This window comes from Hipposideros armiger, unplaced genomic scaffold, assembly GCF_001890085.2.
Source record: "Hipposideros armiger isolate ML-2016 unplaced genomic scaffold, ASM189008v1 scaffold_250, whole genome shotgun sequence".
Taxonomy (NCBI): Eukaryota; Metazoa; Chordata; class Mammalia; order Chiroptera; family Hipposideridae; genus Hipposideros; species Hipposideros armiger.
The window spans coordinates 514,783-532,368 of NW_017731600.1; the positions used below are offsets into that span (position 1 = coordinate 514,783).

Consider the following 17,586-nt stretch of genomic DNA (forward strand, 5'->3'; position numbering starts at 1 on the left):
GACTGATCTGCCTCGCCCGGGAAGAGCGCAATGATGGTGCCAACTTGGGCCAGTGAAGCAACGTCCTCCACAACTAGACCGAAGAACAAAAGGATAGCTACTTGTCTGTTCCCCTTCCCCCAAGTCCCCAGCGCTGTTCCCATCCCCCAATTCCCCAATAAAAATCTTAAAAAAAAAAAAAGCGTATACATTTTTTTGGCACCCTCTTTATAAGGAAACCCAACGGGCAGCCATCAATCATAAAATTCTTTTATGTCACCAAGTAAAGAGATAATTTCATTTTCATTATGTCCCTTACTGATAACTGGTACCATAAACCAGTCCTTCTTGGTCCAAGATTTTATGTTTTCATAACTCTTAGAAATACATCTTCCTAGGAGTTATTGAAAGGTCTGTGTCAGCATGGCCACTTATGAGAATTTATATTGCAAAATGTTTTTAGAAAGTAGCGATCAAATCTCATGTTTCCAATATACATTAGCATGAGTAAATAGTATGATACAATTTTAATATAACTGTTTGTTTCATATACACCATTGCTTTAATGCTGCTGTAGTCTTCCATTTCAAAATAACAACAATTATAATACTACTTCCAAGTATATGGCATTAATTCAAAGGCTTGGGTTTACCATCAAAGAAGCATATTAATACCCTGTCTTGCATAAATCCATCATATGTTAGTAAATATAAGTATTTCCAATGTTAGAACTCCATTGACTACAATAATATTACAGGTTCTAAAACCACCATCATATCTTTTCCCACTTTAAGTTTGGATATGTTATTAGTAAAGATTATTATATCTGTAATCTTCATTTTGAAGATGGTTTACAATTTTAATCCAAATTGTCATTCCAAGAACAATAATAACATTGGAAACTTAAGGTATGGGCTACCAATTCTTTTTTAGTTGTATACAGTAAATGCATTTCTACTCTCAATTGGTGAATGGAAGAAAAAATTCCTTAACAAATAAGCATATATGTTTAAATGTGTACTTTTGATAATCCTTTATATTAAACCAGTAAAAACAAATATTTTTCTGCTAAAGTTTATAATATATACATGCATACTCAATTTCAAATAAAAAAAAAACTAAAAGAATATAATTAAATGTGCTATAGATATTTATAATTAAGGGGGAATTTTTCATAATTTGGTATAACTGATTATAGATAAATTAGACTCAGAAATTCTAGACTTAACTCTGAGTTAAGTATATTAAAATTCTGATTTGTGGGCAACTGTATATTTTTATCAAATTATATTCTGTCCATGTTCTTATGTCCCAAACCTATTGGTCCTTTAACCCAAAGCTACTTGCTCACATTTTATTAATATAGTATCCATAACTTCACTAGCATAATGTTCGTTATATTTATTAGATAAAAAAGTTTTTTTACTGTAATGGTAACATTTATTTTTATGAACCTGTACCCTTTCCCATGATTTTCAAAAATTAAATTATATTTTAGTGTATTAATAGATATTGTAAGTCAAATAGTTCCATATTGCCTGTTTTAAAACCAATTCAAGCCTTATAAAATGACAGTATAATACTATCAAAAACACCTTCAGTTCACCTCATTTCCCAGCAACCATCTAAATGACATGTGAGTTTTTACATCCCAATGTCCAGCTTAGACTTAATGCAAGCACTGCAGGGGATGGAATGAGCCGTGTTTGCTGGTATTTTCTAATTTTGCTCCCTAATACACATGGGCTTAACTCAGAGTGTTACATCAGGTTACAATCTAGGCTTATTAACTGCCCGAATGTATTACAAAAAGTGTATTAACTAGAATTAAGGGATTACTTACCCAGCTGGGTCTCCTGAATTGTCAGTTTACTGTCCACAGGATACAAAAGCTTGGGTGGCTTATCGGTCAGAGGGGCTGAAAAACAATAATAATAATACAGACTATAGTTATGCTGCAGGAACTGAAGGAGAGAACACAGTTTATTTTCCCAAATATTTTTCATTCTCAGAGGAGGGCGTGAAAGCATTGTACCAAGCAATGACTTACATATTGCAGGCAGTACCTTCAGGTGAGGTGAAGAGAAATTAGACTGTACATGAGTCGAACAGAACACTTCTGAATTGACAATCACGTGCGACTGTTTAATTTCAGAATCAGGACCGGTCAGTCCGTAAGAACCTATGAATGCTTTACCAAATCTTTACAATTTGCATCTTGTTTTCCTTTTGAAAGGGTACCTTCCATTTGCTCTGTTACTTAAAGCTACACATGATATATGGATCATGCATTTCAATGATTTGGGGGCATAATGTTGTCTCATTCTTCTTAATCCCATTCCTAGTTTCCTAACCCTGGATCCCATTCCCTCAAAACCCCTAATTTAGTAATTAGATTCGTTCTTTCTTTCTCTCTTCCTTTCTCTTTCTTTCTTTCTTTCTCTCTCTCTTTCTTTCTTTCTTTCTTTCTTTCTTTCTTTCTTTCTTTCTTTCTTTCTTTCTTTCTTTTTAAATTGATTTCAGGTGTACAAAACAATGTAATAGTTATACATTTCACCCCTCACAAAGTAATAAGCCCCCTCCCCCAATCCATTGCCCCTCTGACACCGTATATATCTATTTCTTAGACACATACTCTATACATGGGGAGGCAATGTGGTAATAATTCGTACCAGTATAAGCTGCACACTCAAACATGCATATAAGTATTCACCAAGATCATATTTTATTTTATTATTTTTTTAAATCAGGGGAGAGTGTGAATACAGTCCCCTACTACCACAAATTATGCAGTTGTGTTTCCCACATTTGGGGAAATCGCAGGGGCCAGCACATCTGGAGTGCAATGGATAAGCCTCGCCCTGGGAAAACCACCTTCGCGATCACGGTATCTCCCCTGCCAGGTAAGTATCAAGATCATATTTTAAATGATACTTTCCTTTAGTCAAAAAGCTCTTATTACTATTTGCTATTACATTGTATAGCATTTATTTCTAATTTGCATGATATATTCACTTTGATTTTTAAGTTTCCATGTATTTCTACTCTGTGCTCTCATCAATTTTACAGATCTAACAGTTTACTATTAAGTATCTTGAAGACAGGTTTTCCACTGCGTACTTCATTCCTAGCTAAACTAGACTATCCGGACTTGAGACAAATAGCCAGTTCTCCTTCTTTAAGCCTCTCTCCCCACCCTCTCTGATCGAATTTCCCAGGTCCCTTGAAATCTGTCATTGCAACGTCCACTCTGTAGCAAGTACAAAAATGATCAATTAAGGGTTGCTGGACTGAATGTTTCTGCTCTGAGGGCTTTCTTCCTTCCTTGCCAGGACGACATGCCAGTTTGGTTGATAACTGGAAGGCTAATCTAGTCAGCAGTGCCAGGGGTTGGCGACATTTCCTCACCACCAGAGGATTCCAGAATTCAGTCATCCTCAGCGGCTCACCCCCATCTCTCTTTAACAGAAAACAGCCAGTGCAAACAGATGAGGCAGCTCATCTCAGAAAAAGAGAGATGAGCTTTAAGGGTCCTGGTTTGGGAGACCAGCCACACATCAGATCCATTGCTTTTGTTTATAACTAATTGAATGCATTATTCATTCATCTCCCTTAATATTTAACACAGGGATAGGAATGAAAGGGAAAGGAAAGTTGGGGTAATAGGATATCAATTGTTTTGAATTTCTTCTCAAAGTTTTGACATCACTCTGATGAAGCTTAAATACTCGTTTCTTGTCTACAGTGATCTTAACAGATATGTATTCTCCTACCAGTTAAATAAGTAAGTTATTCACTAAATGTTTGCAAAATAGTTCACCATTAATAGATCAAAAAGCCACATTTGTTAGGCTGAGGTTATCACATGATTTCAGTGAACTTCAAAAGCAACTATGGTATCAAAATAACACGCATACTCAGTAAATGACCTCAGTTTATAAACTCTTATGGTCATGCAGTTACAAGTAGACAACTCTACAGTTTGTTAAAGAAAGCAGCTGAGAGAAATGTTCCTGTTCAAACACATCTGATACTAATAATTTATCGTAAGAGAAAAGATCTGTTGAGAAAGACAATAAAATCCATGTGCAGCACATTCATTCAGAATTATAAAATGGTTGCGTGGTTCTCCACCTGAACCCACCACCCATGCCCATGGCATAACGATACATCCTTAAGACCTTTCATATTATTCTTAATGCGACAACTCCTAGTGAGCAGGGGAATTGTAGAATGTTGGAACCAGAGAAAATCATATGCTTATGACATTTTTTGACTTTTTAAAATGTGTTCCCTAAAGCCCTGTGATTTCCACAGTGCCCCTCCGGGCAGGTGAAGTTAGGACAGAGATAAGGGGTGGACCATGGGGCTTGACTCATGCCTTCTTGTGTCCACGCCTTTCTGACGAAAGTAGCTCTGCTTTTATTTATGTTATACATCAGCATTTCACCCCAAATTTTAACTAAAAAAAAATCAATTCATCTATTGATAGACTATTGGATAAAGAGGAGGTGACACATTTATACGATTGAATAGTACTCAGCAATCTAAAGAATGATAAACTGCCATTTGTGACAATACGGATGGACCCAGAGGGTGTGTGCTAAGTGAAATAAGTCAGACAGAGAAAGATAAATATCACAATGATTTCACTTATATGTGGAAATTTTTAGGAAATCAAAACAAATGAACAAACAAAACAAAAACAGGATCATAGAAACAAAGAACAAACTGATAATTCCCAGAGGGTAGGACAGTGAAGGGATGGGCGAAAAAGGGGAAGGGGGATATAGTTAATAATAGTGTGATAACTTTGCACAGTGACAGATGGTTACTAGACTTACTGTGTTGAGAACACTGTAAGATATATAAGTGTTGACCCGTTATGTTGTACACCTGAAACTAATATAATATTGTATGCCAACGATACTCTAATAAAAAAAATCAATTCAACTGATGTACACTATAATGTGCTAGGAATTGTGAGGGGGGGTTTGGAATATCTCTGGTTTCTGCCCTTATATCTTACAGTAATAAAAAATTAACAATATTACAAATAAACAATTCTGGGCCTAGTCAACTCCCTTGTTTTACAGCTCAAGATTTTGAGGTGCAAACAGAACAGGTTTGCCAAAGGTAATAGAGTACATTCAAGGTGGAGGCCTTGCTAGATCTTTGCCTCCCAATTTTTTGTTACCTGCTCCTTGAAAATTCTGTTGAGCAACTACTCTAGCTCTTTGCACTGTTTTCCCTCAAGGCGTGAACAATCTGTTAGGAGAGCAAAAAACATGCCACTAAATACACATAACCTATAGTAGAGTGTTCTTTCTGTGCCATCTGTCATCTCTGTGTCATGTTTTGAAATTATGCGGTGATGGATATCAAGTAGGCATGTTTCTCGTGTGATTAACCTGTCTTTCATAAAAGTGAGCACTGTACACCTGAATCTGAAGCTGAACAATATTGAATGTCAACTATAATTAAATATATATATATATAGTCATGGGGTGTGGAGTACAGCATAGGGAATAGAGTCCATGGAAGTGTAAGAGCTATATACGATGTCAGAGGGGTAGTAGATTGGGGGAGGGGGGTTATCACTTTATAAGGGGCGAAATGTCTATTACATTGTTTTGTACACCTGAAACTAATAATAAAAAAAGTGAATGCAAACTACCAGATAGCACAACAGCTGAACTACAGGTTTGACACACTGGCAAAATGAGTATGAAAAGGGGTGATCATTAGAGCTAACATGCAGCTCAGCTCCATAGTTGTTTGAGGGTGACAAATTTTGCAGCTGGAAAGAAAGGGCATGTGCTGAATTACCAATTATTTGAATGTTTCTGACACTTTATGGTGCTTAATAAATATTAGTTGAATCCAATTTATAAAAGACAGAACTGGCAAACAAATACAGGAATGGTAATGACCACACACACAAACGCAGAGCCCTCTTTATTTTCTGCATGGACAAAGGTGGAACTAGAAGGAAATTCTAACAAATTACTTAAAATAAAAAACAAAGTTATTTGCATCTGCCTATGACTAGACCAAATGACATTTTATTATCAAGAAAACAACTTGCTTTTTGCCTCTCTCTCTCTCTCTCTCTCTCTCTCTCTCTCACGCACACACACACACACACACACGTATACAAAGACATACATGCACACTCACTGACTGAATTGAAATAATTGAAAAACTTAAGAAAGTCCGATCATAGTGATATGAATCACAGGTTGATTTTAAATCCTAATCATGTTTTGTCTACCAAGAATAAATTCTGTAACAATTATAATAGAGATGTTTCCCTTGCTAATTTTGCATAAAAATGTTTCTGTATATCCACCAACAAAAGCATTTTCAAACTCTCATTTTGTTCTTCAGAGCATCCTATTGATAACATTAAAGCTGCTAGTTATTTAAAATAAAAAACAGATTTCTCTTCCAGAGTTATTAATATTTCCCAATTGACAAACTGTTCTGTACAATAGAAGAGGAAATTTAGGGACATGCATTTTGCTTGCCAGTTGCAGTGAGAGAAACATCTGGAAGTCCGTATACATGAAGTTGTGTACAGGACTGATTCTTTATTTACGTTAACGTTCTCCAACTATTGATGAAAGTATGCAGTCTCTCCTTTCCCCCCCATTTCATGTACACTTGGGTTATGAAACAGTGAAAAACAGGATCCCATCTTCCAAAAACAAGAATGACAACAGACCAGGGTAATGAGGTCAGTGTTCTTAAGTTCTTCTGGTGTTTTCTTTAAAAAAAAAAATTTATTGGGGAACAGCCATGGTCATTGGTTACACATTGCCTTCATGCTACAATAGCATAGTTGACTCTTTTAAGGAAGGTGCAGCTCACAGTGGCCCATGCGGGGATCGAACTGGCAACCTTGGTGTTATTAGCATGACGCTCTAACCAACTCAGCTAACCGGTCACCCCCTGTTTTGATATGTTTTTAAAGAGGAGGGAAATGTGAGATATTTAGGATGAGCATACCTTTCTCTGTTGACCAGTCACACCTCTAAAATTTAATTTTAGTGCCTCAAATGCTAATCCCTCCAAAACTATTGAGAATACTCAGTACTTCTGGGATACCTATAAGCATCCTACCACAAAATTTATTCATTCAAAATCACAGATAATTTTCAAAATGTATTCTAAGTAGTGCCTTCTCTGCTTTGTTTCTTAGAAGCATTGTGGTAGAGTAAGAAAGATCATACACTTAGCTTTCAGGGAGATATGGGTCTAATAATTCCTAACTCTGCCTTATTGGTTTGGCAAGTTGGAGAAGTTATTTAAACTTTCTGAGTCTCAGCCTCATATATAAAATGTGATATAAATAGTTTTCCCTTATGGCTTGGTGTGAGGATTAAATAGGATAAGAGATGGAGTTGTCTGGATATAGCAGATAAAAAATAAATCTGTTCTAATGATACCCATCTAAGTTTGGGACAATAACATTCTATATGTATATGATATATTGTATATATCATATATATATATATATATATATAAACTGATAAGACAAATGTTATTGTTTGTAAAATAATAAACTGGAAGTTAACTGAAGGTTCAAAGGCATTTAGCTCCTGAATTTAAGAATCATTAATATTGGCAACATTAGTTTCCACAGTAGGAGAACTGATGTATTTTCAAGAACACGATTAAACAAAAAACATTTTGAAGACATTTAGATATGCAAGCAACGTACTAGAAATGTAAAGGACTTAAAAATAAGCAAAATCGAGTTTTTAATGCCCACAGAGCGTACAACCTAGATAAATAATTATAACTCATAGTCAAATTTCAAGAGCATTTATGAAGTACTTACAAATATTAGTAGGTACAATATTAGAAATCAAAAAGATAAATAAGACATGAAGTCTGACATAAGAATGTATGAAATGAGAGCATACAAATAACTGTATTGGAACACCCTCCCTGCTCACCTGATCTGACCCCCAATGACTTCTTTCTTTACCTAAAGATATAGGAAATATTGAAAGGAAGACATTTTGATGACATTCAGGATATCAAGGGTAATACGACGACAGCTCTGATGGCCATTCCAGAAAAAGAGTTCCAAAATTGCTTTGAAGGGTGGACTAGACACTGGCATCGGTGCGTAGATTCCCAAAGGGAGCACTTCGAAGGTGACTGTAGTGATATTCAGCAATGAGGTATGTAGCACTTTCTCTAGGATGAGTTCGCTAACGTAATTGTCATACCTCGTATATATGATGCATTGTGATGAGTGCTATACTATACTCAGAGGTAATTTCCTTATGACCCCATTGAAATCGACCAAGTAAATCTGGTCACAAAACAGTCTTCAGAGATTTATACTGCCGACATTAAAGCACGCTTTGTGGCAATCACACCAACACGTTCCATTTTACAATGGGGTTTTTTGTTTTCTTGTCTGTGTGTATTTTATTTAACTTAAAAGTGTTGCCAAACAACTGCCTATTTTCCTAGCAAGTCAAGGGAATGTGGATTACCCATAGAGCTTCAATGACTCAGAGTGGGATTTCGGTTCTGCTTGCTTTGGCCTGCAATGTTTTAACATTGTTTCTAATATTGGAGCATGCGCTTATAAGAGCTATAGCAAGTAAACACAATCTCATGATCCTTGGGGAAAAAAGTGAATGGGCAGGAGAAAATAACATATACTAAGTGATGTCATTTTGGGGAAAAGGGTGCTTTATTTTTCACTTATCTCCAAGGCACTGGGATTGGCAATATTTCTCCTTTGTGTTGCAAATAATTATGGTGACTCACAGCACAGTCATGGAGTCTCCGAAGCCTCAGAGAGGGCGGGGAGGGGTACAGCAACTGACCAGAAAGTACAGCGAGAAGAGCACTTTATGAACAAACTAGCACCATATAGAAGATAACCCTGATCTATGAGTCATGTCAAAGCAACAGAGCAGATACTCCTAAGGACATAACTATTACTATTATCTATCAAAATGCATGTATTCAGGAAAATCAAAATTCATTTGACTAGTTTTAAGACTTATATTTGATTCATATAGACTGATAATTACTGCTTATAATGCAAATAAAACCAATGTATTCATTCAACAAATATTTTTAAACCATCTCCTCTTTGCTAGGCATTTTGTCTACTTACTAGAGGGTTTAACAGTGAACCAGACAGACAAAATTCCTGCTCTCATACAGCCTACATTCCAGAAAGGGGGACGGAAAATATCCACGTAAATGAATACACGCACCATATAACATCAGGTGATTATAAGTACTGTCAAAAATGAAAGCAGCTAAAAGAGCAAGAGACTAATGCAGGTGCTCTTTCAGAGAGGAATGGCAGGAAAGTGAGCCATGAAGAGCGCTGGAAGCAGATCGACGTGAAGGGAGGAAACCAGCCATGTGAATAGCCAGAGGAAGATTACGCCAGGTGGAGGGAAGCGCAAGTGTACAGGCCCTGAGATGGGAATCCGCTGGGCATGTTTGAGGGTTTACAAAGGTGTAGGGAAAGAGTGGCAGTGAGTTCAGAGACAGCCATGGGCCAATGCAGCAGGGCCTGTAGAACATTGAAAAGAATTGGGTTTTAGTCTAAACATAGTGGAAACGCCCTAGGCAGTTCTGGAGAGAGCCTTTGGTGATGTTTAAATGCACCCTGGTGTTTAAGTCTGGGAGGATGGAGTAGCACGGAAGCAGGAAGGTCAGGAAGGAAGGTATGGAAGCAGTCCGCTGACATGTGATGAGACTTTGGTGTTGGTGGTGGAAATGGTAGCTTATTTTCCTTTAAGTATGTATTTGGTGGGTAGAACTAACAAATGTACTGGTAGACTTGATGGGAAATGTAAATACCAGGAGTTCGGTCAGAATGGCTATCATCAATAAATCAACAAACAAGTGCTGGCGAGTTTGTGGAGAAAAGGGAACCCTGGTGCACTGTTGGTGGGACTGCAGACTGGTGCAGCCACTATGGAAATCAGTACGGAGGTGTCTCAAAAAACTGGAAATGGAACTACCATATGACCCAGCAATTCCACTCTTGGGTATCTATCTAAAGAAACCCAAGACGCTAATTTGAAAAAATATATGCACCCCTATGTTTATTGCAGCACTATTCACAATAGCTAAGACTTGGAAACAACTGAAATGCCCATTGGTAGATGACTGGATTAAGAAACTGTGGTACATTTACACAATGGAGTATTACTCTGCTATAAAGAAGAAGGAAATCGTCCCATTTACAACAATATGGATGGACCTAAAGAACATCATGATAAGTGAAATAAATCAGTTGGAGAAAGACAAATACCATATGATCTCACTTATATGTAGAATCTACAGAACTAAATAAATGAGCCAAGTAAAGAGAAATAGCCTCAGAGATACAGAGGAAAAGCTGATGGTTGCTAGATGGGAGGGGGGTGGGGATGAGGGAGAAGGGGAAGGGATTAGACAGCATAAATTGGTAACTACAATATTGCCACAGGGATATGGAAGACAGTTTGGGGAGTATAACTAATAATGTTGTAAAGGTTTTCTAAGGTATCAGATGGACACATGTCTTGTTAGGGAGATCACTTCATGGACGGTGTAGAGGCCTGATCACTGCATTGTACATCCGAAGCTGCTGTTGAATAATAGTGTATTTCAACTATAATTATATATATNATATATATATATATATATATATATATATATATATATATATATATACATACACATATAGTTACGGGATGTGGAGTATAGTTTGGGGAGTGGAGTCAATGGAACTGTAATAGATATGTATGATATCGGGGGTTGGGGTCGGTGGATTGAGGGAGAGGGGTTTTCACTTTGTGAGGGTGAAAAGTATAACTATTGCATTGTTCTGTATACCTGAAACTAATAAATTAATAAATAAAAATCTGTTCCTATTTTCTAAAAAAAAAATCCAGGGGTTACAGGGGATCCCCAGCTATGGGGTTGAGAAATATGTGAATGGCGTGCCATTTAGTTACATGGGAGGGCAGCGCAAGAGGGGAAGTTTTATGGGGTACTAGGAATCAAAGGAGAAGTTTTTATAAATCCAGTCACCTCCCTTTATCCACTGGGGCTAAATAATTTTACTATTATTCACTGATTTATATTTTGAGAAACTGAGCCATTGACTGACAACACATCTTCTCCTGGTCCCCCAAAAGACTGAGAAAATGGTCTAAAAAGTTTCATATTTCAGGCTAATGCCATATTCATTTATCATGATACAAACTTTGGCTAACCTCTACTATATTTTGCCTAACATCATTCATAATTTTAAAAATGTGTAATACTCATTTTTTTTACTAATTTATTTCTGACTAATAGAATCAGGGCCAAGCTTAACCAAGAGATTAAGAATATTTCTCCAGTACTCCCTTGGTTAAATGATAATATGGAGCCCATTCAATTGGAAATTTTAATATCATCATGTTTAATTTTTCTTATTTTAAAAATATGTATTATGAAGTAGTGCTCTAACATAGGAGCGATGGAATTTATATTTAATCACCTTCCAATATCTTGATCAACTTCCCAGGTAACATAAACAATGAAAAGATTATATTCATTGAATAACTTTTAAAATAGAATCACTCAAGAATATCACAGGAAAAGTTAATCAACATGTGGCTAATATTAGGGCTCAGGTTCTCTATTCATTTGCCATCTCCTATAGTTGTCTCTTAAGCCCAGCTTCCATTATCTGCAACACTGCTTGCTGTACCCAGACTCATGGCTGATCCCACAACTCATTCAGTCACCCACTGCACACTAATTCTGACCACATGAGCTGAGAAAAATATGGTAGGGCAAAGAAAAGTGAGCGTAGGTAGACAGAATAAATAAGGGTGGTTTAATATTCTTAAATTTTTATTTTTAAAGCAATGGCTGCAGTGGATATTGGCTAAATGTTGTGGGGATGAATTCTAACTGGCTGCATGACAGATTTCAACCATTTAAATAAATTTGTGTGTAGTCAAAGCAAAAAACAAATGGCGAGAAAAATGAAACAATACACAATTATCTAGATAAATGATGATGAACCCTAGGAAAAGGATGCTGATTGATATAATAGCTATAATCAAGTAGGTGAGCATGCCAACTACTGTTTTCACTTCTGTTGACAGGCAAGGGAAAAAAATTAATGGTCACCAATTAGCTTCTAGGGACAACAGTCAATTCCGAGAAATTATATGTCTTGTGAGGGAAAGTATCTCTTTCCTAGCAATCAGAAAGTAAGCCAAATTATCGTAGCACATCGTTTTTTCTTTTTCTATTAGATAAAAGATCTTCAAAAAATGAAAATGATAAATCCCAGGCTATTTGGCAATGCTTATTAAAGTAAAATTGCGGAATAGACAAAAGACACCCATGTTATTACTGAAAGTTAGAAATTTTTAAATTCTCCACTTGGCTTGAATATCACCGTAAGACATTACATTTCTACAGTGCAGTGTAATATAATTTAATGGTCTTCCAGATTATATTGGGTTGGTTTATTTATATTGTACTTCGATGTAAAAGGTATATATACCCCTTGGCTTTTTCTTCATGATACAGAATCTTGCACAATTACTGGTATGGGTCTCTGACAGTAGTTTTCAACTGGGGTTGCCACAACTGGTGTGTGTTGGGGGGGGTGCTACTTGACAAGGGATGCTGCTTAACTTCCTACAATGCACAGGAAATCTCCTCACAAGCATTATCTGGTCCCAGATATCAACAGTGCTGAGGTTAAGAAACCCTGCCCTATGACAACCCTATATTAAAAGGGGTTTTATTACCTATAGTTCAAGCCTGATTTGGACTAGAGACTTCAATTTTCTAATAAATAGAAAGCTATTGAAAACATGGGGATTGATGAAATGATGGAAGATGTTTCTACCTGGGCTATCATAGAGTGGAGTACAGCTATAAAGGAAGCCATGATGGTGAACGACAATTAAGTTCTCAAACTCATCCTAGAAAAAGTGCTACACCCCTCATTGCTGAGTATCACTATGGTCACCTTCAAACTACTCGCCTTGAGAAGCTGTGCACTGACACCAGTGCCTAGTCCACCCTTCAAAGAAATTTTGAAACTCTTTCTTTTTCTGGAATGGCCATCAGAGCTGTCATCGTATTACCCCCTTGATGTCCTGAATGTCATCAAAATGTCTTCCGTTCAATATTTCCTTTGTCTTTAGATAAAGAAAGCAGTTACTGGGGGCCAGATCAGGTGAGTAGGGAGGGTATTCCAATCCAGTTATTTGTTTCCTGGCTAAAAACTCCCTCACAGACAGTGCTGTGTGAGCTGGTGCATTATTGTGATGCAAGAGCCATGAATTGTTGGTGAAAAGTTCAGGTCATCTAACTTTTTCATGCAGCCATTTCAGCACTTCCAAATAGTAAACTTGGTTAACTGTTTTTCCAGTTGGTACAAATTCATAATGAATAATCCGTCTGATATCAAAAAAGGTTAGCAGCATCGTTGCAACAAATTCGCGAACTTAATTGTCAGACCTCATTGAAACTGTGTAGGCTTAGTACCCAGAAAGGTCACGTATGACAGGTTGCAGGGAAAAGATGAGAGGCCAAATTGAGAAGAATTATTTAAGCATCCATATAGATAATGAATAACCTTCTCTTCCTCCTTCCAAACCCCCATAAGAAGAATGACCACCACTAAGGCTTCTTGTCACTACCTGAACTACTAAAGATTAAGAAGTGCTTCTCTAAAGACATAGAATAAACCATCTAATGCAGAATAGCACAGATATTACAAAACTGCAGAACTAATTTTCATGTATTAGAAAACATTTAGCTGTTTAGATATTACAGAATTATTTCACAGCAAAAGCTTCCTAATTAATATGGAAGTTGATTGTAATCACTGAACACATATTTACCAAAAGAAGGTAGCCTAAAAATATATTTGTTTTGTAAGTGGCAGTAACTATTCAAAGGAGCTAGCTAGAGATTAAAAACAAAGTAGCCCATATAACATCTCAGTTTATCATTAAAAGTTAACATAGCACACTCTGCTTAATTTCATTCACCAACTATTAAGTTGACATGTTGTTAGCTGGAACTCTCAGCATAAATTTAAGGCTTTTAAGACCCAAGAACATAAATATAAAATTGAAGATAAGCATATGTACAGGAAAAATTAACATATTTTGGGGTGTGTAGTTACAATACTTCATTTGACCATCAGTTTGTTACAATCAGTGAAAAGATTTAGAAACTTTTCCCAAAACAAACAGCCAGTGAGCATAGAAGCCAAGATTGGAACCCACCTCGCCTGATTTTTATGGTCACAAGCTTTCCATGTTTTGTAGGCTGCTTTTCAACATTTTCAATTTCTAATATACTTGTAGTTCTAAGAGATACCTTGCTTTTCCTGGAGAAATGTTAGTTTGATAAGAGTTTGGAATAGGAGAGATGGCAAGGTCTGTGATTTTAATGGGCTTAATTAGGACTAAATTGTATTTGACCATAGTGAAGCTTTTACTATAGAATTTGAATAAGTATGACACTGTTTTCTTAAGATCGGAAGGGAGGATTATCTTTGTCATTGGATCTCATAAGCAGAACCCTTTATTGTTTACAGGACTTGATGATGCCATACAACTTGAAGCTCTCATTATGACAGTAGACCAAAAAAAATTAAGCATTCTAGAAATCCCATTAAAATTGTTACTAAAGAGAAAATGAACCTTAATAAGCATGATCTCCATGGATTCAAGGTTTATGAATATAGGCTACGTTTTTAAAAATTCTTGCAGTAATTGTATAAAAGATTCAAGATGTCCTTTAGAATGACATTTTATAACACCTCAAATCCTGTAAAAACCATCATTTTGCATAAAATGTGGAAACAAACTAAACACACAATTCTACTACATTGCGTTCTTCTGGATGAATTGAACTTCATTGGTGGTCAGCTTCTTATGGGGCAATAATAGATATGTCAAATATTGATATATTGAACTTTTAAACTTGCTTGAACTTTCCTGACCTCTGTCAATGATTAGGCTGCACTGAGAGATAACACAGGTTCCTTTGATATTCTATGAATCTAAGAGAACTTCTGTATAGTCAGAACCCCAAAAGTCCAATATAATAGTAATATTGAGTTGTCAGTAAAGTCATGACGCATTTTTGCAACGAAAAACATAGAAAAAATACGTCATGACTTTTCCAACAACCCAATAGAAACATTGTGAGTTAAATTATAGGTTGACTGTGATATTTAATGGCACTACTGCTTTAAGAAACATGCTTCCAAATAATTAGCCTCTCTCCCTCTCTTCTTGCCTCCCTCCCTTCCTTTCTTCATTTTTCTTTCCTTCCTTCTTCCCTTCTGTTTAGTCTCCCTCCCTTCCCATTTTCCTTTCCCTCCTTCCTTTCTTTCTTCCTTCCCCTCTCCCTCCCTCCCTGCCTCCACCTATCTCTCCTTTCATTTCATACTTTCTTCCTTCCCAAGAAATATATCTGGAAAGAAAACTGAAGGAGAAACATTTCTCTATTCTGGGTACAGTGAACAAAAACCAAGAACCCGAAATTTCCATTCATTCATTTATTCAACAAATGGAGCAGCTATAACTTACTTACATCATCATCAATTCTTCCTGTTTAGATGACTTTTTACCTTGATCCAAGTAACACTGTTGGGAATTATCTTTTCTGCAGAAGTCATTTTATAAAAACAATTATTTAACAAATAATAATCTCCTACCTAAAAGGATTTTAACCAACTTAAACAGTGTTTAAAGCTTACTGAAAAGCTCCTATGGTGGTTTTCTCCTGTTTCATAAAATGAAAATCTATTAGAAGTTATTAAAAACGTGATTACTACAAACAAACAAACAAACAAACAAACAAACAACCCATGAAAGAAAAGCGTGGTTGTGAGCAATAAGATCAGGCACTGTTTAAATAAAACTTGCTATCCAAATCAAATTATGCTGCAAATGCTGTTATATTACTTTTGCTATCAGTGCATAGCCAAGAGTTACTTGGCAACAAACGGAGGTTAGTCATTTTAAGAATTTTCTTTTCAGCAATGCAGAAGGAACTGTAAATTTGTTCTTAGTTGCATTGAACACCACTGATATTCTCAAAAGAAAAGAAAAACATACCAAAACAAAAAGCTGTTACAACCAACAACATACACAAAATGTTTATAATTACTGAAGCTGAGTAATGGGTACATGCTATTCTATTTTTGTGTGTATTATGCTTGAAATTGTCCAAAATAAAAGTCATTTTTTTAATGCCATGAATATAAAAACTTTAGGGTATGGTAAATTTTTTGAGTGCTACATATAGCATGAATATGTGCATACATCTACATATGTCTACATAGTGAAGTATAAATTATAAATTTCCAGCCAACTTTATAACAAGAAACGAAATGAAATTGAATTCCATCTATGCCAGCTCAAAATACCATAGCTCTATTTGCTTAGCAAAATTTGTTTCCATTACATGTTCACATTTCTTTGTTTATAATAAATATAGCAAAGGCATTTTAGTTTAGGAAAAAAGAATTGAAAAACACTAATGCAATTCATCAGATAAATATTACTATGTTACAAATTACCCTAAATCTCAGTCGCTTAAAATAGTGGCCATTTATTATTATTGGTGAGTCTGTAGACAGCTGGGAGGGTCGGCTGATCTGGTCCAGGCTTGAGTCATCTTTGCTCAGCCCACTCATGCATCTGTGGGTAACTAGAGGTCAAACATGTGGCTTCGCTCATCTGGGCTGGGCTTGCTTACAGTTCTTACACTTTAGCAAGCTAAGACTTTTTCATTCAGTACCCAATGTTGGATTGATGGAGATTTGTAACTGGCAAGTAAGAGGATCCAATGTGAATTAAGAGGACCCCTTAAAGCCTGGAACTATTGTAGCCTCAGGCTGCACTGTGTCACACACTGAACCTGCGACCATTTCCCCAGTTCACCATTCTCTTGGATTCTGCAGGAAAGTGCCTCCATTGCTCATTCTGGAATGCCGAATCACTCCTTAAAGCCGAACTCACCTTCCATAGCTACCACAGATGCAGTTCTTAGGCTAAACATTCCTGACTCCTAGTGCGGGCCCCAAACACAACCTCCATACCTCTCTCCAGCGTGTCAGAGGCTGGGTTGTAACTTTTCTTTCTACACACCTGACTTCCCTCCCCTTGAGCCTATAAACTTACTGAGAATAGGGATTATTGTGTTCTTTTTCAAATTTTGACCTTCACGTGCCTTCAGTGTTTTCCATAACAGGTAGGACATAATGAATGCTCAAAAAAAATTTGTAGGATGACTGGTCAAGGAAAGATTTAATTGTATTTTATGCATTCTATTTTAAAAAGCAATAATTGTATGCTCCTTTTTTCTAAAGATTTGCATTAAAAACTTCATTAAAATACAGTTTATTTGAATTAAAGTTTACTGGGGTGACAATGGTTAGTAAAATTACATAGATTTCAGGTGTACCGTTCTGTAATGCATCATCTCTATATCACATTGTGTGTTCACCACCCAGAGTCAGTTCTCCTTCCATCACCACGAAAAAAAAACATTTTGATGGTTAATGAGATAAGCTTCAGTTAC

At 36.3% G+C, this 17,586-nt stretch overlaps 1 protein-coding gene across 1 annotated transcript in view; it reads right to left on the reverse strand.

Annotated features, from left to right (window-relative positions):
- IL1RAPL1 (interleukin 1 receptor accessory protein like 1) overlaps positions 1-17,586 on the reverse strand; it is a 1,086,405-nt gene that overhangs the window by 285,117 nt on the left and 783,702 nt on the right. Inside the window, exon 5 of the mRNA XM_019655892.1 lies at positions 1,823-1,897. Within this exon, the coding sequence (XP_019511437.1) occupies positions 1,823-1,897 (75 nt within the window). The remainder of the gene's footprint in view (positions 1-1,822; positions 1,898-17,586) is intronic.